General features: G+C 45.5%; 1 protein-coding gene across 5 annotated transcripts in view; it reads right to left on the bottom strand.

The window, feature by feature from the left end:
* Nucleotides 1-164: 164 nt before the first annotated feature.
* etnk2 (ethanolamine kinase 2) overlaps nucleotides 165-23,025 on the bottom strand; it is a 74,691-nt gene continuing 51,830 nt past the window's right edge. Inside the window, exons 5-9 of one of the 5 annotated variants that reach the window (XR_004415612.1) lie at nucleotides 11,362-11,445; nucleotides 9,317-9,477; nucleotides 4,162-4,235; nucleotides 3,426-3,558; nucleotides 165-794 (exon numbers count right to left, since the gene is read on the bottom strand). Coding sequence is in view for 3 of the 5 variants with exons in the window: in XM_033042865.1 (XP_032898756.1) it covers nucleotides 3,486-3,558; nucleotides 4,162-4,235; nucleotides 9,317-9,477; nucleotides 11,362-11,445 (392 nt within the window). In the remaining 2 variants the exon portion in view is untranslated. Of the gene's footprint in view, nucleotides 795-2,674; nucleotides 3,559-4,161; nucleotides 4,236-9,316; nucleotides 9,478-11,361; nucleotides 11,446-23,025 lie in introns of those variants that run through there. The other 4 variants (XM_033042865.1, XR_004415613.1, XM_033042864.1 and 1 more) reach the window with 4 other exon arrangements.

Below are 23,025 nucleotides of genomic sequence, written 5' to 3'. Positions count from 1 at the left end.
TGTTAGCGTGCAGGGATCGCTGGGACTCGGTGGGCCGAAGGGCTTGTTTCCGTGCTGTATCTCTGAAACAATGGTCTTAGATTTTTGCCGCTGGTCTCGTTTGCAGCTTGGTTCTCTGCGAGATACTCGCCAAATTAAATCCAAAAATAATACAACATGCAAAGTGCACAAAAAAAATCTTCCAGAGATTACTTTATTTACAAGGTTATTTAGCAGTACCCTCAAAATGTTTACAAGTTCCACAGGAGGTAGACAAATTTATCCAGTCCCTGAACTCAATTTGCCACCACTTTCACCCAAGATAGCAGACTGTTTGTTCTCCCGCACGTGTGGCCACGTCGATCGTTACCGGCAACTGAGAGCAAAGATTTGATCCAACAAAAATGCAAATCGACACAGATGCCACGTGCGAGGGAGATGAATGAAATTAGTTTGATCACAGGAGGGTTGGAACTCACGAGCCAGGTCCACTGCGACTAAGTTTTCTTAAGTTAAGATTCGGAAACATTTTGCGATTTTGATTAACAGGTCCCTCACCATCATAAGGTTTATGAAGCAAGGCAAAACAGAACGGAGATAGTGCTTTTCACTTTCTCTCTGCGACGGGCCCTATCTACTCTGGAATCAGCTTGCTTTGAGAAAACAGTGACTTGCTATCACAAGCCTCCTGAACAAAGGGACGGCTAGGTCACCGACCAAGTGTCTGCGGGACTGTGGTTTAAATCGAATCGTTTTAAGAGAATCTTGGAGAGTCAGTGCTTCTCAGGTTAAGTGCCCCCGTCATTAATCAGATACTAAAAAAAAAGGGAAGAAAAAAAAAATTGTCTGCTCAGTCTAAAACTGGACAAAGTATAAACACACACACACACAGATAAATAGCATCGTTCACTGGTTTATAAACAAGCATTGAGAAAAAAAATTGCAGCATCGTAATTACAAAATGTACAGAAGATCTGCATTCCAGTAATCAGTTTGAAATACATCTCTACACTTGGACAGGGGGTTAGACACAGATGAGATGACAGTAGTTGAGATGTTAAGACTGGTATCAGAGGCAGGGGAGTTGGGGTAGGGGGATAGGAAGAGGGAAGGTTTAAAATGGTTACCATTTCAGCAGCTGAAATATAGACAAGAGCCATTCGCGGCTCCCACTCCTCCTCTAGACCTCATTTTGCGCTGTCCAAAGCAGACCCCCTCCCCCCCCCCCCCCCCCTCCTCATCCTCTGTTGTTTCAGCACAAGAAGGCTGGAGTTCCTCAGCGGGACAGTCAGCATCTCCGGAGAAAAGGAACAGGGGACATTTTGGGTCGAGACCCTTCTTCTGGACTCTCGACCCAAAACATATTCTTCGCCTATTCCTTTTCTCTAGAGATGCTGCCCGATGCTGAGTTGTTCCAGTTTTTTTGCATCTATCTTGGGTTCAAACCGGCATCTGCAGTTCCTTCCCACTGCCTCTGCTGTGTTTGGAAAGGAGAAGTGAGCCATAGAGGAAAACACAAGGGCACTGAGAGGTGGCTGGTTTGTTGAACAATCTCTGGTATTCTGTCTAGATGATAACAACTCCCTCACCAACTCCGCAGCTTCAGAAAGAAAAAGGGATTTTCCATTTTATAAAAAGTGGGACCAGTTTTGTTCATTACTATTTACAACCAGAGCAGTGAAGATCTCGACTAGAAACCAACTGCGACCTCACTGCAAAACTGCACGGCTGGTTAATGATGATGGAACCTGGCTGTTGCATGCACTGCCCAATGCATGCACTGCCCTGCCCAGCGCATGCAAGCACCCAAGCCCTACTTCAGATGTTACAAAGCCACCTTTGAAGGAGAGAGATGAATTGGGAGTTGAGATGAATTGGGAGCTGAGAGGTGGATCAGTAAGTGAGACTTCACGTGGAAAGGAGGGGTGGTGGAAGCTGCAGGGGGCTGAGGGCAGTCAGGACAGTTCTACAATGTGTCGCCACTGAAGTAGCCGGCAGAGGTTATGGGGAGAAGGCAGGAGAATGGCGTTAGGAGGGAGAGGTAGATCAGCCATGATTGAACGGCGGAGTAGACTTGATGGGCCGAATGGCCTAACTCTTCTCCTATCACTTATGATCTAATGACAGTGCATGCTGGATATACTCGGTCCGTCAGTAAGCAAGTGTTTTAGAGCAGCTGGTAGAGTGGCTACTTCACAACGCCAGATGCCCCAGCTTCATTCCCGACCTCGGCTGCTGCCTGCATGGAGTTTGCACGATCTACACGGGTAATCAGTTCCCTCCCACTCTGCGTTGGTTGCTTAACTGGCCAGGGTCAATTGCCCCCCACGTATGTAGGTGCAGGTGAGAGAAATAAACAATAAATGCTACAGTTTAAATCGCCATTCATTGGATTTTTGCCACTACTGCTCCCAAGCCAAAATCTCGGCCACAAACCATAGCTTTTGTGCGGGCCAGTGGTCTAAAGGGTTGACGTCTCGGAGGGAGCAAAGGATTCCAGGCTGGTTGATGCATGGCACAAGAGTGTGCCCACACCTTTAGCTGCGGGCATGTAACCCTGGCAGCTAGCAAGTAGCCACCCACCAGGGCCAGGCATTATAGCCACCACTACCTCCGTATCATGGGCACCCTGCCTATGTGGTCTGTATCTATGGATTACGAGTCAGTGTCAGTGCCACGTTTGCCCCCCCCCCCCCCCCCCCCCCCCCCACTCCCGTCAACCTCTCCCAGTGCTGGCAGAGAGGGAGCATGTCCTGAGGCATGGGATTGCACACACGCTGTCCCAGGTTCAAATCCCACTCCTGCTTGTGCTCACACATTTAGTTTATTCATCAAACCACCACATGCATTCACTGAGGTGGCGTGTTTGGGACATCCGGGTATTGCTCAGTAACAACTGCAGACATGAGTTCCAAGGTGATTACCAGCTTTGCAGATGCTGATGTTTGGACTGGGACCCTTCTTCAGACTGGGTCTGACTTCAGACTGAGCAGCGTGGGCTCAATAACAAAATCCCCCTCCAAATAGTCAGTAAACGGTGCAACAAACAGCCCACTGCTTCTCCTCCGCCCGCCCTCCCACCCGCCCACATCACAGTTTTGGTTTGCTCCTCAACCTGGTCCCCATTGAGTGCAAGCTAGATCTGGAATGCCGTTCAGTTCCTGCGTTTCACGAGGGCGATGACAAGGAAGGTGATGGGGGAAACAAAGGGGGGGGGGGGGGGGGGATGGAGGGGAGAAGAAACACTTATTTCGTCTATGAGCCCGGGCACAAAATAGGATTCAAACTAAAAGTGAAACATGAAGCCAATGCTCTGGGGCACGGTGTCTCCATGGCTGTGCCACAAGCAAGCATGAGGTCAATAATTGGGGAGGGGGCCTTGTTTGCTTCTCAAACCACAGGGATTAGGCTCAACGAGTTGGCGAAGAGGAAGGGAGTTTGTTTACTGATAGGACCGCCAGGGGCCCCATTGTGTACCACGGTGATGGAATGCCATTCTGCCTGGATCACGCCGGGCTTTGGAGAGCGGTGACACAAGGCTTCATCTTGAAGTACTGGTTGAACCGCAGCACACTATACCTGCAAGACAAAATGGGACGATTATTGAGGGAGGAAAGAACATCAACAGTCGCGGCTATCACCAGTCAAGGGTGGAGGTGAAGCCATTTGAGTTGCGTTGGAGAGGGTTCAGGAGGTGGTTTTATGGAACTCCATGTCAATGAAAAAGTATCCACTTTGCTCGAATTGTCTCCTTGAGAATGAGATTAGTGATTATGCACAGAGACGCAAGGAACCGCAGATGCTGGACTCTTGAGAAAACACAAAGCACTGGAGGAACTCAGCGGGTCAGGCAGCATCTGGATAGGTTGGATAGAGGGTGAAGAAGGGTCTCACCCCAAAACATTGTTTTCCATTCCCTCCGTAGAGGCAGCCTGACTCGTTGAGTTTCCCCCGCACCTTGTGTTTTGCAAGTGATTATGCAATGTTGCTTCTGGCATGAATAGTTCTGTAGTTATAGTTGGGGACAAATTGTTAGCTGGAGGTGGATGATTGGAATTTTTGTTTGGCTCAGAAATTAAAATAAAAAGTATGTGGAATGGAATCTAACAATGGGGGTGGGGAATACTGGCTCATGATGAGAGTTGAGCAGGGTATGGATGGTGTTAGCCCCTGGATACTTACCCTAAGAAATCGAAGTCTATTGTGGAATACTTGGCTTGAATCAGTGCCCAGAACCCCCAGAAGAAATGAGATGCCTGAAAGCAAAAATTTCAAAAAGGACTATTTTAAGTTAATTTTCAATCATGTATCTAAGTTATTACTAGCACAGTCTTGTGTTTCTTTCACAGGGGCCTACGAGAGGAGGGGAGGGGTGAGGGTCACAGAGAACTGTGTGGTTGGGCATGGCTGTGTTAAATGTGCTTGTGATGCGAACCAGGGTTAATCCTGGTGCATATGTTGGCGTTGCCAGTTACCATGGGTGGGTATCTGGATCCTATCATTTAAGGATAAAGGGGAAATCTTTTAGGACTGAGATGAGAAAAACATTTTTCACACAGAGAGTGGTGAATCTCTGGAATTCTCTGCCACAGAAGGTAGTTGAGGCCAATTCATGGGCTATATTTAAGAGGGAGTTAGATGTGGCCCTTGTGGCTAAAGGGATCAGGGGGTATGGAGAGAAGGCAGGGATGGGATACTGAGTTGGATGATCAGCCATGATCACATTGAATGGCGGTGCAGGCTCGAAGGGCCGAATGGCCTACTCCTGCACCTATTTTCTATGTTTCTATAACCCATCATCAATTTTCAATTGGCAACCCCAGAAACATAATGTCAGGAGGTAATTAAATGAACTCCTACAGATAAAAGCAAGACTGCCAAATTGTTTAAAATGTTGGTGCAACTGTGGTTTAGTCACACAGGGATCATCTGATCTGTCCAAGGTGGACTGGAGGGTTAAGAGTTTAGAGATACAGCGTGGAAACAGGCCCTTCGGCCCACCGAGTCTGCGCCGACCAGCGATCCCCCCCGCACACTAGCAGTTTCATACACACTAGGGACAATTTACAACTTTACCGAAGCCAATAGTCCTGCAAACCTGCACGTCTTTGGGACGTGGGAGGAAAACGGAGCACCCGGGGAAAAACCACGCTGCCACAGGGAGAACGTGCAAACTCCGTACAGACAGCGCCCATAGTCAGTGTACAGACACACGATAAAGGGAACAACGTTTAGTGCAAGATAAAGTTCTGCAAGGTCTGATTAAAGATAGTCCGAGCAACTCCAATGAAGTAGATGGTAGCTCTCCAGTTTGTGAGAGGATGATTCCATTGCCTGATAACAGCTGGGAAGACATTTGCCATGTGTCACATTTGTTAGATGCAGATACATTCTGCGTGTTGAGTGGGATGTAAATGCTCACTTGTTGAGTTCTTCCAAAGTTAGGTTAGCTTTGACTTAAGAGAATCATGGGATATGGCGTATTGGGGTGGCAGGAGCTGCACATATACAAGGTCTAAGGAGATGAGAGGATCTAGTGCAAAGTTATTAATTTATTTTGGTAAAGAAAAGATTGCACGCTTCCATATAACCCGTGTATAATTCTGTTCTTGACGCATTTATTAAACTGCCCATCTCATATGCCACCTAAAGCCCCTGTCCCACTGCAATTCTCCCGAGTTTTCCCCCGATTCGAACTCGGAGAATGCCCGTAGCGGGTCCGTAGGAGTTCGTGGATGTCTCGTCGCGGCTCGTAATGCTAACGGTAGGTACTCGGGACATCCAGTAAACTCGTGACGTTTTTTAACCCTGCAAAAAAATGTCCACTAGTAAAAAAAAATACTCATGATGAAAAAATGTGTTACTTTTTACTCGTATGAGCCACTACGAGACATTCACGAACTCCTACGGACATTCTCCGAGTTCGAATCAGGGGAAAACTCGGGAGAACTCTTGAATTACCTCGTACAGTGGGACAGGGGCTTAACTTCCTTTAGTTTTAGATTAGTTTAGAGGTACAACGCCGAAACAGGCCCCTTTGGCCCACCGAGTCCGACCAGCAGTCCCCGCACACTTACACTATCCTACACACACTAGGGACAATTTGCACTTGTACCAAGCCAATTAACCTACAAACCTGTACGTCTTTGGAGTGTGGGTGAAAACCGAAGTTCTCGGAGAATACCCACGTGGTCACGGGGAGAACGTACAAACAGCACCCATAGTGGGGATTGAACCCGTGTCACCGGTACTGCAAGCGTTACAAGGCAGCAACTCTACCATTGCGTCACCATGCCACCCTAATTAGAACACATAGTTCTAAACTCAGTTGGTGAGCAAGAAGGATCACAACACGAAACTTCACCTATTCCTTTTTCCCCCCCCAGAGATGCTGCCTGACCTGCTGGGTTGCTCCAGCTTTTTGTCTCTCTCTTTTCCAATCTCAGCTCTTGGGAGTTCTGCTCGACACTTCTTGTCAATCCCTTCTTATTTCCAGTGAGAAGGAATAATACCCAAGGTCAGAACGTGTCCAGCGTTTCAAAACCTACCCAGCTCAAGGTTTAATAGCTGCGTATTTAGTTCAATAAAACAAACAAGAGCATTGAGCGCAGAGGTTGGGAGGTCATTCTGCAGTTACACAAGACGTGGGTGAGGCCACATTTAGAGTATTGTGTTCAGTTTCAGGCACCATGTTACAGGAAAGATTTCGTCAAGCTGGAAAAGGTGCAGAGAAGATGTAGGAGGATGTTGCCGGGACTAAGCTATAGGGAGAGGTTGAGGAGACTAGGACTTCATTCCTTGGAGCGCAGGAGGATGAGGGGTGATCTCATAGAGGTATAAGAAAATCATGAGGGGAAGAGATTGGGTGAATAGTCTTTTGCCCAGAGTAGGGGAATAGAGAACCAGAAGACATGGGTTTAAGGTGAGGGAAAGGTGGGGGAAAGAAGGAGAGGGCCGACTTTTTTTTTTGAACGTGCTGCCAGAGGAGGTAGTTGAGGCAAGTATTATTGCAACGTTTAAGCAGCATTTAGACAGGTACATGAGTATGATAGGTTTAGAGGGATATGTGCCAAACGCAGGCGGGGCATATTGATCCGATGGGTTTGTTTCCACACTGACGGACTCTGTGACTATCTGTACTGTACGCCAGGATACTTTATTACTTATGATCTAAATTTTATGCCAACATAAGAGATCATTCTGAACTTTGGCCAGGTCTGTGTTCCAGTCTACACTTCCTTTACCATAGCAAGATAAGTTACCAATCATATTAAATAGATTACAAATTAAAAAAACTGCTCCACTACATAACCTGCATATCTTGACTCACTCACCCACAACATACCAGACCCAAAAGTGATTCATATCTGGCTTTTGGAACAATTGCAAATGTGCGTACGTGTGTTTATGGTGAGAGGGTGGAGACGAAAAGGAGACAAACGGGACCTTTTGTCCAAGCCTCAGGCACATCGTGGGGTTCGCAGTGTTTAGAGATAATAATAATAATAATAATAATAATGGATGGGATTTATATAGCGCCTTTCTAATACTCAAGGCGCTTTACATCGCATTATTCATTCACTCCTCAGTCACACTCGGTGGTGGTAAGCTACTTCTGTAGCCACAGCTGCCCTGGGGCAGACTGACGGAAGCGTGGCTGCCAATCTGCGCCTACGGCCCCTCCGACCACCACCAATCACTCACACACATGCAAAGGTGGGCGAAGTGTCTTGCCCAAGGACACAACGACAGTATGCACTCCAAGCGGGATTCGAACCGGCTACCTTCCGGTTGCCAGTCGAACATTTAGCTGAAACAGGCCCTTCGGCACACCGAGTCCATGCTGACCATCGACTACCTGTTCACACTTGTTCTATGTTATCCCACTTCTCATCCACTCCCTACACACTGGGGGCAACTTTCAGAGACCAATTAACCTACAAACCCACACGGTTGTGGAATGTGGGAGGAGACTGGATCACCTGGGGAAACCCCATGCAGTCACAGGGAGACCGTACAAACTCCACACGGCAGGCAGCACCAAAGGTCAGAATCGATCCTGAGTCTCTGGCGTTGTGAGGCAGCAGCTCTACCAGCTACCCCACCCTAATTTAAAAACAAAACCACCAAATGGTGGTGAATCTGTGGAATTCTTTGCCACAGAGGGCTGCGGAGGCCAAGTCAGTGAATATTTTTAAGGCAGAGATAAATAGATTCTTGATTAGTACAGGTGTCAGAGGTTAGGGGGAGAAGGCAGGAGAATGGGGTTAGGAGGGAGAGATAGATCAGCCGGGATTGAATGGCGGAGTTGATGGGCCGAATGGCCTAATTCTACTCCTATTCGTTACATCAGTCGCCATCTTAGTGACCAATAGGCACACCAGAGTCCATATAATCTTCTGCATCAAACAAACTGCTCCAGCTTTGTGGGTGAGGGCTGATGCGAGTACAGTCCACACCCAGTCTGTGCACAATGTTGTTGATCTGCCTTTATTAGGTTTGCTCAACTTTGAACAGAGCACACGGGCTACAGGAACAGCGCGTCCAAGGCAGTGAAGATGCCTTCAACTACAAATCTTCCATCGCAACTTCAGTTTTCATTCCATTTTAAATGCCAAACTGAGCATTTTAAATTTGCATTGTGTGATGCATTAGCATCATAGTACACGTGGCATTAAACATGGATCTGCATAGGGGCAGCACTCTGGTGAGTTGCAGAGGCCCCATTTAGAGTATTGTGTCCAGTTCTGGACGCCATGTCATAGGAAATATGTTGTCACGACGATATGTTACAAGGATGTTGCCAGGTCTCAAGGGCCTGAGCTATAGGGAGAGGTTGAGCAGGCTAGGACTCTATTCCTTGGAGTGCAGGAGGATGAGGGGCGATCTTATAGCGGTGTACAAAAATCATGAGAGGAATAGATTGGGTAGATGCCCAGAGTCTCTTGCCCAAAGTAGAGGAAGCGAGAACCAGAGGACATAGATTTAAGGTGAGGAGGGAAAAGATTTAATAGGAACCAGAGGAGTACCCTTAAAAAAAATTATACAAAGGGTGATGGGTGTATGGAACAAGCTGCCAGAGAAGGTAGTTGAGGCAGCTATTCCCACAATGTTTAAGAAACATTTGGACAGGTACATTGATAGGACAGGTTTAGAGGGATATGGGCCAAATGCAGGCAGGTGGGACTAGTGTAGCTGGGACATGTTGGGTGGTGTGGGCAAGTTGGCCCCAAGGACCTGCTTCCACGCTGTATGGTTGGGGGTGGGGGTGTGGAGGGAATGGCTTCCAGGAGTTGAGATTCAAGTGTTCCTGTTCAGGTTCACACCGTGTACTTACCAAGGAGAACTTGTTGACTTGGACATACAGGGTGTGCACTTCACTGTCCGTTACCTCGCCTCCCTTGTTGGTGAATTGCTTACATGCTTCCAAGTAGGTTCTCAGCCATTCCATCTGCAAGGATTGGTCTGGATACAAAGAGTAGTCTACCTCATTCACCCCTAGTAGACAAAGAGACAGCGTTACAGTAATGTTTGCTCTACACCCGTACCAGAAATAAAACAATCCATGCCAGAATTACCTTTCCAAATCTCATTTTAGACATGTGAAATAATTGAAACACAAACCCCAAGTACATGTTCTTGATAGATGTGGGGGGTGGGGGGGAATATGTGTTACTAGATGAAAAGGTGCGGCTATTGAAACGACCTGAATTTTATTTTTCGACTTGTGTCCCTTTTGAAAGTTGCATAGCATTCTATTGCCAAGTCTGAAGAAGGGTCTCGACCAGAAACATCACCCATTCCTTCGCTCCATAGATGCTGCCTCACCCGCTGAGTTTCTACAGCATTTTTGTCCAGGTTTTGACGTATAGTCAGTTACTGCCAATAATGGAAGACCTGAGAACCAAATTGTTTGTTTGAAGTCATTCCTCATGATCTTTTACGATCACCCAAGTGAGTCCTAGTTTTGGAGATCCTGCATAGAGGCAGGGCCTTCAACCCAACCAGTCCATGCAGAACATGAAGGGTCTCGACCCGAAACGTCTCACCTGCTCCTTCTCTCCAGAGATGCTCCCCGTCCTGCTGAGTTACTCCAGCAATTTGTGTCTATTTTTTTCCAGAACATAAATGACCCGTTCACATACATGCTTCTGTTATCCCAGTTTCTCATCCACACTATACACATTAGGGGCAATTTACCGACTACAAATCCACACGTCTTGGGAATGTGGGAGGAAATCGGAGCACCTGTTCACAGGGAGAACTCCACACAAACAGCACCCAAGGTCAGGATTGATCCTGGATCTCTCTCGCTGTGAGGCAGCAGCTCTAGCTGCTGAGCCGCCTTAATGAATTAAGGCCTCACTTCATGTCCCATCCAACAGATGATATCTGCCAGGTAAGACACGACACTCTCCTGCATTGAAGTCGAGATTATTGTGCTTAAGTCATTAGAATGGAATCTGAATGTCTTCTGACCCAGCACGACTGAACCACAGCCAACACATAAGGTACAGAGGCCACCAGGCAGCATTGTGAAGATGGGCGGCAAGGATTACTTTGAGAACAATGGCAAATTTATAAATAGAATGAGTTTGAAAAAGGGCCCAACCCAAAATGCCGCCTATCCATTCCCTCCACAGATGCTGCCTGACCTCCTGAGTCATTCCAGCACTTTGTGTGTTGATGGAAGGGCAATGTTTTTACGATTATGACAAGGCTGTTCAGATTTCTGGCAAGACCAGAGGCAATAAGTGCACAGTAATTACCAACATATTAATAGGGCACAAAGCAGAACCCATTTTGCCCAAAGAGCAGGGAAAATTCAAAGCTCATGACAACCAGCATTTGTTTTGGAAGATAAAATAAATCATCGGAAAGGATATACAGCACCCGTGTCCGATCTCAATCCCACAAACAATCTTCTTCCCGCTTGGTAACCGGTGAAATAAATCATGGAAATAGAAGACATTTTGACAGAAAAGGCATCATAATATGGGGGGAATTGGCTTATTTGGAATGTGCACATGGACCAGTGGGAAAAAGTGGCTATTTAGTTTAGTTGTGAGGCAGCAACTCCACTGCTGTGCCACCGTGCCGCCCTTAGTACGGGTGTCCGGGGTTATGGGAAGAAAGTAGAAGCTCTCCCGCTAAGCCACCGTGCCGGCATGGGCAATAAATGCAACTGAACAGGCAAAAAGCAGCAGCATCATTAAGAATGCTGCACCCACGATGTGGACCATTCAGCCCTCAATCAGATAGCAACTCCATCTCCCCACTTTGGTTCTCTGGTGTTTGGCATCTCTGCCTAGCAATTCAATCCAGATTGGGACATTTTCAAATGACAGAATAAAAAAACTCGAGAGACTCTAAAACACTCACCTGCAAATTCATTGAAGTGGTTTCCAATATCAAAGGCCTGGTAATTATAGCTGGAATACTCGTAGTCGATAAACTTCACCCAACCTACAAATAAAAGTAACCCGGATTAATAATATCTTCACAAAATTATAATCATCAAGACAGTCTACATCCACAGTCAGACAGACCATCACGTGGCCAGAGGTCACATTTAGAAGTCTTAACATTTGGGTTTCACTCAGTTACACCCAATGAACGTTGCACTAAATGTCATTCATTTATTCCCCTTATCACAGTGGATGGCTCGATTGTAATCATGTATTGCCTTTCCACGGACTGGTTAGTACGCAATAAAAGGGGCGCCATGGTGGCGCAGCGATAGAGTTGCTACCTCACAGCGCCGGAGACCCGGGTTCAATCCTAACCACGGGCGCTGTCTGTATGGATTTAGTGCGTTCTCCCCGTGACCGCATGGGTTTTCACCAAAATCTTCGGTCTCCTTCCCACACGCCAAAGACGTACAGGTTTGTAGGTTAATTGACAATAAACTAAACTTGTACCTGTACTACATTGTATTCATTTTCTTGCTACCACGGGAAAGGGACAGGAGGGTTTTATTAAGAATAAATCCAGAATAACTCCACGAACAGTCAGTTGTAACATATTTCCACCGGCCACAGACAATGGCTTTTGCATATCAAGAATAAATCGGCTCACAGTACAAGCGCCAATTATTGGAGCATTCGCTCGCACAATAAAGCCTTTGTACTGCATTATTTTTCAATTCTGGCATGAATCAAGAAACTGAGATCTAAACCCTTTTTCCACAACAGTCCGTCAAGGTTGCTACAAAGAGTACGATAAGTGTCACGAATCGTCTGTGAAGCAGTGAATCTCAACACAAAGGTCACCACAGCAGGAGGGCGGCATGGTCACACAGGGGGGGAGAGGGGGAAAGAGAGGGGGGAGAGGGGGAAAGAGGGGGGGAGGGGGAAAGAGAGGGAAGGAGGGGGAGAGGGGGAAAGAGAGGGGAGAGGGGGAAAGAGAGGGGAGAGGGGGAAAGAGAGGGGAGAGGGGGGAAAGAGAGGGGGGAGGGGGAAAGAGAGGGGAGAGGGGGAAAGGGGGAAAGAGAGGGGGAGGGGGAGGGGGAGAGAGGGGGAGGGGGGAGAGAGGAGGGAGGGGGAGAGAGAAGAGAGGGGGGGAGAGAGAGGGGAAAGAGAGGGGGAGGGGGGGGAAAGAGAGGGGGAGGGAGGGAGGGGGGGAGAGGGAGAGGGGGGGGAGAGAGGGGGAGAGAGAGGGAGAGAGAGAGAGGGAGAGGGGGAGAGAGAGGGGGAGAGAGAGGGGGAGAGAGAGGGGGAGAGAGAGGGGGAGAGAGAGGGGGAGAGAGAGGGGGAGAGAGAGGGGGAGAGAGAGAGAATGAGTGATAGGGAATAATTAAAAGGGTCAAACGGTAACAGTGGCACAGCGGTAGAGTAGCTGTCTTAGAGCAAATGCAACGCCAGAGATCCGGGTTCGATCCAGGTAATGGGCACCGTCTGTACGGAGTTTGTACGTGCTCCCCGTGACCTGCGTGGGTTTTCTCTGAGGTGTGTGTGTGTGCGTGTGTGTGTGTGTGCGTGTGTGTGTGTGTGTCTTAATGTGCGGGGATCGCTGGTCGCAGCGGACCCGGTCGACCAAAGGGCCTGTTTACGCGCTGTATCTCTAAACTACCATATCAAAAAAAGGCTTCTTGGGGGGAAAAATAGCTCCGGCCCAGAAGTTTAAAAGCTCTGCTGGCATTAACTGCATCAATACATATACAGGAAATGACATTTAGGCATGAAAAGACAGAAATCACCACCACCTAATGTGGAGAAGAATCAGACTGGGCAGGTACTTCAAACAAAATTAAGAATCTCTGAGAAATTGAACGTGTTGTAAGTCAGCATTTATTAATGGACCAATGATGCTAGCATTTTCACTATATACGGAAGATAAAAGCTACTCATCCAAGACCACATCATCCAACACCCTGCAACTTGTTATTGTTTTCACAAAATGTGCTGACCTTTCCTGAAAGCAGATTAGAATAGTCAGGATATTCCAGAAAGTGGCCAGCCAAAATATGCTGCCAATGTATAAGCACAAAGTAATCGCACAAATAGAACAAACCGTCTCCCTGCAACATTTCACTGACTTTAGCACCAAAACTATATTACAGAGGCTGATTAAGCTGCAAAAACCCGCATGTCTTTGGGATGTAGGAGGAAACCGGAGCATGCGGAAGAAACCCACATGGTCGTGTATCGTGCAAACTCCACATACACAGCACCCGAGGCCAGGATCGTCTTTAGCGCAGTGAGGCAGCGGCTCTACCAGCTGCACCAGACTATGCAACAGAGCGGAAGACATGCACTTAGGGCAACAAAAGCCAGTTATGTATGTTGCAGCCTTTAACAAAGCTTGTTTGCAGTACATACAGTGCCATCCATAATGTTTGGGACAAAGACCCATCATTTATTTATTTGCCTGTGTACTCCACATTTTGAGATTTGTAATAGAAAAAATCACATGTGGTTAAAGTGCACATTGTCAGATTTTATTGAAGGGTATTTTTACACATTTTGGTTTCACCATGTAGAAATTACAGTTGTGTTTATACATAGTCCCCCCCCCCATTTCAGGGCACCATAATGTTTGGGACACATGGCTTCACAGGCATTTGTAATTGTTCAGGTGTGTTTAATTGCCTCCTTAATGCAGGTATAAGAGAGCTCTCAGCACCTAGTCTTTCCATCACATTTGGAAACTTTTATCGCTGTTTATCAACAAGGCGGCCAAAATTGTGCCAATGAAAATCAAAGAAGCCTTTATGAGTGAGAAACAAGAATAAAACTGTTAGAGATATCAAACAAGCCTCAAAACTCATTGGCTCTTCATTCTACAGCAAGACAATGATCCCAAACATACTGTTAAATCAACAAAGGAGTTTATCAAAGCTAAAAAATTGTCAATTCCTGTGGCCAAGTCAATCACCCAATCCGAATCCAATTGAGCATGCCTTTTATATGCTGAAGAGAAAACTGAAGGGGTCTAACCCCCCCCCCCCCCTCCCAAAACAAGCATAAGCTAAAGATGGCAGCAATACAGGCCTGGCAGTGCATCACCAGAGAAGACACCCAGCAACTGGTGATGTCCATGAATCGCAGACTTCAAGCAGTCATTGCATGCAAAGGATATGCAACAAAATACTAAACATGACTACTTTCATTTACATGACATTGCTGTGTCCCAAACATTATGGTGCCCTGAAATGGGGGGGGGGGGGGGGAAGGAAGACTATGGATGAACACTGCTGTAATTTCTACATGGTGAAACCAAAATGTATAAAAATGGCTTTTATTAAAATCTGACAATGTGCACTTTAACCACATGTGATTTTTTTCCATTACAAATCTCAAATTGTGGAGTACAGAGGCAAATAAATAAATGATGGGTCTTTGTCCCAAACATTATGGAGGGCACTGTAGTCTGCAGAAGGCTTCTGACCTGAAATATCACCTATTCTTTTTCTTCAGAGTTGTTGCTTGACCCGAGTTACTCCAGAACGTTTAGTTTCATTTATTGTCATGTGTACTGAGGTACAATGAAAAGCTTTTGTTGTGTGCTATCCAGTCAGTGGAAAGACAATACATGATTACAATCGAGCCAATTACAGTGTACAGATACATAAGGAAATAACGTTCAGTGCGAGGTAAAGCCAGTAAAGTCCGATCAAAGATAGTCCCAGGGTCACCAAAGATATGTAGATAGCAGTTCAAGACTGCTCTCTATCCCTTTGTGCCTATCTTTGTTTAAACACGCATCTGCAGTTCGTTCCTACAGATACATTAGGTGACAAGCTCTGTTACAAGTTTGGACGACCGGAATTAAGTGGTAAGAAAGTTGGAGAGACTCGAGGAGGAATGCCATAACTTAGTGCCTCGGAAGAAGATAGATGAAAGCCAAGAGTGAAACAATTAGATTCGGAATGATCAAGAAGCCAGAACTGGAGGGGACTGCAGCTGGATTTACACGGTGCATTTACAATGACCCCAAAGCATTTCACAGCCAGTGGGCACATCAGAGTCACTCTTGTACAAAGCTAATTTAGACAGACAAGTAATGTGATCACAACCAGACAACGTGATATGTCGGCATCAGTTGAGAGATGAATTATTGATCAATAAAGCGGGGATAATTCCTGTCCTTCTTCAAAGCTGCAGCTTGTTATTATGTGTAGGTAGAAACTGCAGATGCTGGTTTAAACCGAAGATAGACACGAAAAGCTGGAGTAAGTCAGTGGGACAGGCAGCATCTCGGAGAGAAGGAATGGGTGGCGTTTCGGGCTGAGACCGTTCTTCAGTCTTATTAAGCAGCAAGGAAGGCAGACGAGGTCCCGACAACATTTCAAACAAGAGATTGCATCTCCGTCAGTGCTAAATTGGACTCTTGTCCTGGATTTTCCCCCCCAGAGTCTCTGGGGAGAAACCCGAGTTGCAAGAACTGTCACAATGCCGATGCCCACATCCAGAAAGCTGCATGAAGAAAATGCGAGACTTTGCAACCATATCACTTTCACGAAACATTGTAGCACTTCAGTTACAAGAACCTCTTTATAAATATCAGTCACTTCATCACACGAATGAACTTTAGCTTCTGCCCTCCTTTCCAGCAGCCATTGATATCCAGCTCCACCCTTTGCCTTGCCCAGTGTTGGAATTGTGGGAAGAACTGAGGAGTTCTTCCATTTTACCTTTCAACATGGCCAGCACGTCACTCTGTGGGAATCTAACTTTTGACTCTATGGGCCACCTCGTCCAGGCCTGTCTGGCATAGGAGTCAAACGTTCAATCAATACAAAGAACTTATGAACTCAAGGGTACACCGAGACTCCCTAATCTTCCTAAATAGATAAGGAAGCCCGTTTCTCCGTGGAAAGTCACTGAATGCTGGATAACAATGGTTAACCCTGTAAACAAGTGTACGTGACTAACCTTTCTTCTATGCTATCAAAAATGATATAAAAATACTGCATGCTTTGCATCATGAGGACAGTTTCTTGCTTGACTGTTCTCCTTGTCTGACAAGTTATTGCTAATAAAGTAGCTACAGTTTGATAGTCATTCACGTCTAGTGTAAATTATTGCAACAGTTTTGGAGGTTCCACCGAGATCGGTAATCTCTTCAACTGACTTGGATTCTTGAGAACAGAACTCTAGTGATAGACGACTCAGCCGGCATATAAAAAAGGTAAGGGTTTTCCTTACATTGAGTCTTCTCTGCCAGTAGTACAGGTGAGCAAAGAGCGCTGCCGAAGCTGGAATAAACGCACGGGTTTGTTGTGCAAATTCTGCGTGGATTTGCATCCCACCTGGATTTGTTATTTTGCATTTGTGTATGTTACGTGCATACCGTCGTGGATTTGATCACCGCTAGGAGTTGCTGTTCTGCATTGCGCCTGCCTGCGTGGATTTTGTGCCCACCAGGATTTGTTGTTCAGATTCAAAAGCTTTAGTGAGTACAAATTTAATAAAATATATGTAGTTCAGAGTCTAAGAGTAACTATGGAACAGAGAGTGTAACAGATTCAGAGTGTGAGAGCAACTATGGAACAGAGTGTAACAGAGATATAGAGAAATGGTCAGAGTGGTCCAATGAGAAGCAGAAATATGAAAGAATACATTGTGTAAGCTACGTGAAATAAAGGGATCCCAGGTTAGAAACATAGAAAATAGGTGCAGGAGTAGGCCATTCGGCCCTTCGAGCCAGCACCGCCATTCAATATGATCATGGCTGATCATCCAACTCAGTATCCTGTACCTGCCTTCTCTCCATACCCACTGATCCCTTTAGCCACAAGGGCCACATCTAACTCCCTCTTAAATGTAGCCAATGAACTGGCCTCAACTACCTTCTGTGGCAGAGAATTCCAGAGATTCACCACTCTGCGTGGAAAATGTTTTCCTCATCTCGGTCCGAAAAGATTTCCCCCTTATCCTTAAACCGTGACCCCTTGTTCTGGACTTCCCCAACATCTGGAACAATCTTCCTGCATCTAGCCTGTCCAATCCCTTAAGAATTTTGTACGTTTCTATAAGATCCCCCCTCAATCTTCTAAATTCTAGCGAGTACAAACTGAGTCTATCCAGTCTTTCTTCATATGAAAGTCCTGACATCCCAGGAATCAGTCTGGTGAACCTTCTCTGTACTCCCTCTATGGCAAGAATGTCCTTCCTCAGATTAGGAGACCAAAACTGTACGCAATACTCCAGGTGTGGTCTCACCAAGACCCTGTACAACTGCAGTAGAACCTCCCTGCTCCTATACTCAAATCAAATCCTTAACAGCTATAAACATATGTACGTACAGAAATCGCGAAAAATCAGAATCTGGAGGAAAATCACACACCCATGGCCATGGTCACATTCCACCACCTTATTCTCCGACATCAACAGAACAGGTGATGATTTCTAAAAATAAAAACATGTGACGAGGACAATGACAGTGACAATTGGGGTTCTATATACCCACCACCACCTGAAAGTGCTCCTCCATCTACTACTACCCCCCCCCCCCCCCTATAGAGAGCACACAACAAGCTACAGCCCCGACCAGTGCAGTACCAGATTCCTCCAGTTCCTCACAGGGGCCGACTACATGCAGTAAAATGATTCATCCAAGGGGAGAGTGGTAATGAAGCCTTAGCTCCACCTAATATACAAGCACACATGCGAGCCTTTCCAAGGTCCCCAAGAAGATCCTGTTACCGTCCTCGGACCCTGGACACTCATTGAGCTGATAGCCCTAGTTCAAGGCACGCCTAAACCCAAAGATGATATTGAAGAATTCATTCATCAATTAGATTTCTTGGACAAATGTTATACACCAACCAAAAGTGATGTTGATGTGGCTCTCGATGCAATGCTTGATTCAACTAAATGGAAAACTATTCAAATAATTGGGAAGATGTTGCAGATTTTTATACTCTTTTGAAAACAGCGTTATGTAAATATTATCTAGTTGTAATAGACTGGGGAAAGATTTATCATATGGTTCAGAAGCATGATGAGGACTTTGGGAATTATATTGATTGTGTCCATAGTGTAGGTATGTTACAAAACTTAACTTCAGCGGCGCTGTAAATCTGCCACTGGTCGTGTGCGCGATTTTGGCGCGTTTGAGGAGGGGGGGGGGGGAGGGGTTAAAACGGGGTTTTTTCCCGACCTGGTCCTGAATTATATTTGTTGGAGTGCAAGATTTTGCTAAAGAATCGTTCCTACGGCCGTTCTGTGTGTTTAAAAAAAATTTCACCAGACAAGTTAATCGCTGGAATTATTTTAAAAGCAGCTTCTGAAGCCGTTAATGCCGACAACTGGGACGGATTTTATGCAGGACCAGGTAAAAGAAAGTAGTTTATTTTTATGTATAAAAGTGTTGCTTAAGATGTATTAAATTCACATTTTACGTTGCGAAACGGTGATTTTTCCCGCCGAAGAACTGGCAGTGTATTTGCTGCAGATATGGGGGTATAAATTCACCGCTCCCTGAACGTTCTAAATGGTCCCGTTCCAGTAAAACCCACTCGCAAGCTGATTTAAATGGCCATTAATTTACAGGTATTAAACATTAAATTCCTTCCATTTGGCCTATAAACCCATGACAATGAGATTTAAAAATTATGTTATATTCTGAATTATTGTGTGAATGTTATTTGGACACTTAGGCTATTTAAAAATGTTAATCTATTCTTAAGAAATGGATAGATGTTTAGATCTAGTAATTGAATTTTGTAATTAGCTACAATTAGGTAACTAACTAATTATATGCTTTAATTTCAAGTCATCTAAGTAAGATTGTTTCATATTTGTTTCAGAATGCTTCAATCTATAATAACTGAAAATTTCTTTCAGTTCTCTTAAATTTTAAGAAAGTTATCGGCCTTTAAATGTTCTCAATCACAGCTTTTGTGTTAAATCAATGAAAAAGCAAGATGCCAATTTCCGAGTATGAAAATGGCCATAACTTTTTTAATACTGAAGATATGAAAGTGAATTAGGTGTCATTAAACTTATTTTTATGCTTTATCTGATGGGATAAATTAAAGACTTGATTTTTAAAATCTCAAAATTTTGTAACATTGCTACATAGTGCCTTTGTAAGATATTCGGGATTAGAACCAGAAAGAGGCAAATCTGCTTTAGTCGGTACTGTTGTACTCGGCAATCTTGTATAAAACAAATGTTCTGTGTAACTTGCATAGAATGGGAAAGGAAATATCTGCACGATGTTCTGTCTATTTTACAGCCTCATCAGCACCAGAATGAACAACAGCAGCAGAGAGTTAACGAGAAACCAGGAAGTATCCTCGTCAAGACATCTTACCCTGTGGGTCCTAAAGCCCTGAGGAATGTTGGGAGGTAAGTAAGTAAGTAAGTAATTTTTATTTATATAGCACTTTTAAATCAAATCACGTTGAAGCCAAAGTGCTTTACAGAGAAGAAATTAGATTTAGTTCTTTAGTAACTTGTCAGTTTCTTTGTTGAACTAAATTAAGGCGCATGTTGCAATCAAAAGCGCTTGAACAATTGGTTGGGAAGAAAGCCAAACTGTAAGGAAGACGACTGCGCCTCCATTTCAAGAGCAGCCAGCTCTTGCACGGTCGGTGCCAAAGCATCAACATGACCCTTAAACGTGCTACCTCCCGTTGCTCTTTTCTGTCCATAAACTACTTTACCATCAAACTGTGAGAGGACGATTCATGTGTCTTTTTTATTTTATATGGATGTATGGAAATCTAATTTCTCACACATCTCACACTGTGAGGGAAGGCACCAAAAAGTCAAATTCTCCTCCTCCTCATAGTCCACCCGAGGTCGGGGCTTATTTGTGGCCTCCGCAACCAGTCCGAAGAGTCAGGTCACTAAGAATAACTTGCTTTCTTTGTGGTCAAATGGACACTGGATTAAAAACGGTGTACCGTGACATTTCATACACTAACCAGGGACACCATCCAACTGTTTACACTAACAATGTAATCCAGACTGCCCCCATTACCGTGAGTAACCCTTTCAGACCCAGTCAGCACCAAGGCCCGTCTATTAAATAACTATGCCACCCTGAGATATCATCACCATTCTATGTTTAAGAAAGAACTGCAGATGCTGGTAAATCGAAGGTGGACACAAAATGCTGGAGTAACTCAGTGGGTGAGGCAGCATCGATGGAGAGAAGGAATTGGCGACGTTTCGGGTCGAGACCAGTTATTCCAGCATTGTGTATCTATCACAATTGCTATCGCAGACCCAAATTCCCAACAAGCCCGTAACCGCTCTCATAATTAATGGCCTCAGTAAAGTGTTCCTCATTGACACTGGAACAATATACTCCATATTACAACCGTCAGACTACCCTCATTTGCCAAAATCAAATTCAATGTTATATGTTGTCGGCCTCACCGGACAGCCTCTCTCCATGCCACTATCAGAAAAAGCCTCATGACCCCCCAAGACAAAGGGTGAGCACCAGTTCCTCATTGCAGAAGATGTACCGGGAAGAGGCTGACTTTGCAAGCTAGGATGCACCATTATATGTTCCCCTACTGGAATGACTCTTCAAATTCCTGAATCACAGTACAGTCACGTTATGGCTCTTCTAGTATCAGAAAGAGAGCAAGGAGCCAAAGTACCAACTGATAACCTTTTATGCCACCTGCGCCATATGGTTGAAGGTCTCTCTAGTTTCGGATATAGAACAAATCCACAATACTGGCACACCAACGTACTCCGCATTGCTTATTAAGACCTTACGGGACAAGATGCCATTTATGCCAAAACTGCAACTTTGTGCTGTGACAACTGTGAACTGCTTAAAATCACTCCTATATACAGAGGGACAGTAGATGTAGCAGCAGCAGTAGAATTACGTTTGGATTAACAGTGGTTCTATAAAGGAAATGGAAACGCTGAACCCCATTTTACCCCTTTTGTTAACAAAGGATACGAGATCAAAGATATGGGACCTATGGATTTGCGACTTTCCAAGAACTTAGTTATAAAGGAGTATGAAGTAATGGGGGGGGGGGGGGGGGGGGGGGGGGGGGGGGAAGCTAGTTGCTCGGGACACAAACACTTTCAGATTAAATATTGGATCCATTGACTGCAAATTGTTTTTGAGCACCATGCTCTAACAAAACATTCACTTCAAATGACATTGCAGGGAGATCTGACGGTTCGTCCCCGCCCACCTATGGGTAAAGCATTCCAATGAAGTTGGCCGCATACTTTCAGCCAAACCTTTTACGGCCAAGGCAGACACAACGCTGCCGCGTAAATCTCAATACCCACTCAGCCCGAAAGCAGAAGAATTGAGTGATCGAGGGATAATTGTCCCAACTGTCAGCTCCTGCAACACTCCTATTTCACCAGTTAAAAAGCCACACAAAAATGCCTGGAGATTTATCGACAATTGTGAGATTCCAGAATAGTCCACGTTAGCATCTGCTCCCGCACTCGGCTTGCCGGATTACACAAAGCCACTCCACCTCTTCACAACTGAGAACCGGGTGATTTCGCAATCAGTCCTAACTCAACACCATGGTAACGGACTTCGACCTATCGCCTATCACAGCGTCCAACTTGATCCTGTGTCACGCAGCCTCCCACAATGCCTGAAGTCTGTCGCCGCCGCATCTCACGCTGTTGTTGCATCTCAAGCATTAACGCTCGGACATCCCACAGTATTACAGCTGCCAGAGCATCACGCTGTGAGACAGCCCTCCATACACACCCAGCACTACCCCCATTATAGGAAGCAGGCGGATATTTAACATCTTCCCGTACCCCTATAAGACACGAGATAATGATCCGAAACCTATTGAAAGCTATTCAATTGCCCGCAGCTGTCGCAGCAGTGAAATGTTGCGCACACACCAAGGGTCAGGGTGGCATCTCCTTGGGCAATGCCCGAGCTGATATAGCAGCCCGAGCAGCAGCCAACCTCAAAATTAATACAGTGTCTGGAAAACTGTGATTCCCCAGGGCCCTCTATTAATGAAATAGAATCAATACAAGCCGCTGCCGGTGTTTCTGAGTGGCAACTGTGGTTAGATGGCAAATGTTTTCAATTGCCTACTGATCTTTGAGTCTCCTGCGACAACCACACAGTTGCCCCGAGGCAACTCCTCCCTGGTTGGCACATGTGTGTTGTCACTTCACACATGCTGTCAAAGGGAGGATGAATGGTATTATTCAAGCACCCTCGTATACACTGGGTTATGCTGATAGAGTTCCTGTTATGCGCCGGGTGTTGCTGCTTTTGCTGATAGAGTTACTGCTAATTGTATCACATGCCCAAAACATAACATGGGGAAAACTCCCAGCGAACAGCCCGCTTCGCAACCCCAACCATGGGAACCTTTATTTATTTAATTTTAATTTTAATGGCCTCAGTAAAGTGTTCCTCAACGAATCCTGTTTTTTCTTCTCTAACCAAGACAAATAAATTGATACTGATGCAAGGATTATTCAAGACCATATCCACACCTTGCACAAAATCTCAGAAATTGAACCCTTTGACTGGTGGGGGTGGCTCCCTGACCTAGGAAACTGGGCTGGAGGGCTCTTTAAGCCAATTTTAAAATATGCTATTATTATTTTAGCCGCAGTT

Source organism: Amblyraja radiata, chromosome 24 (assembly GCF_010909765.2).
Source record: "Amblyraja radiata isolate CabotCenter1 chromosome 24, sAmbRad1.1.pri, whole genome shotgun sequence".
NCBI classification, from domain to species: Eukaryota; Metazoa; Chordata; class Chondrichthyes; order Rajiformes; family Rajidae; genus Amblyraja; species Amblyraja radiata.
This window is presented reverse-complemented; position numbering and strand designations above follow the sequence as displayed.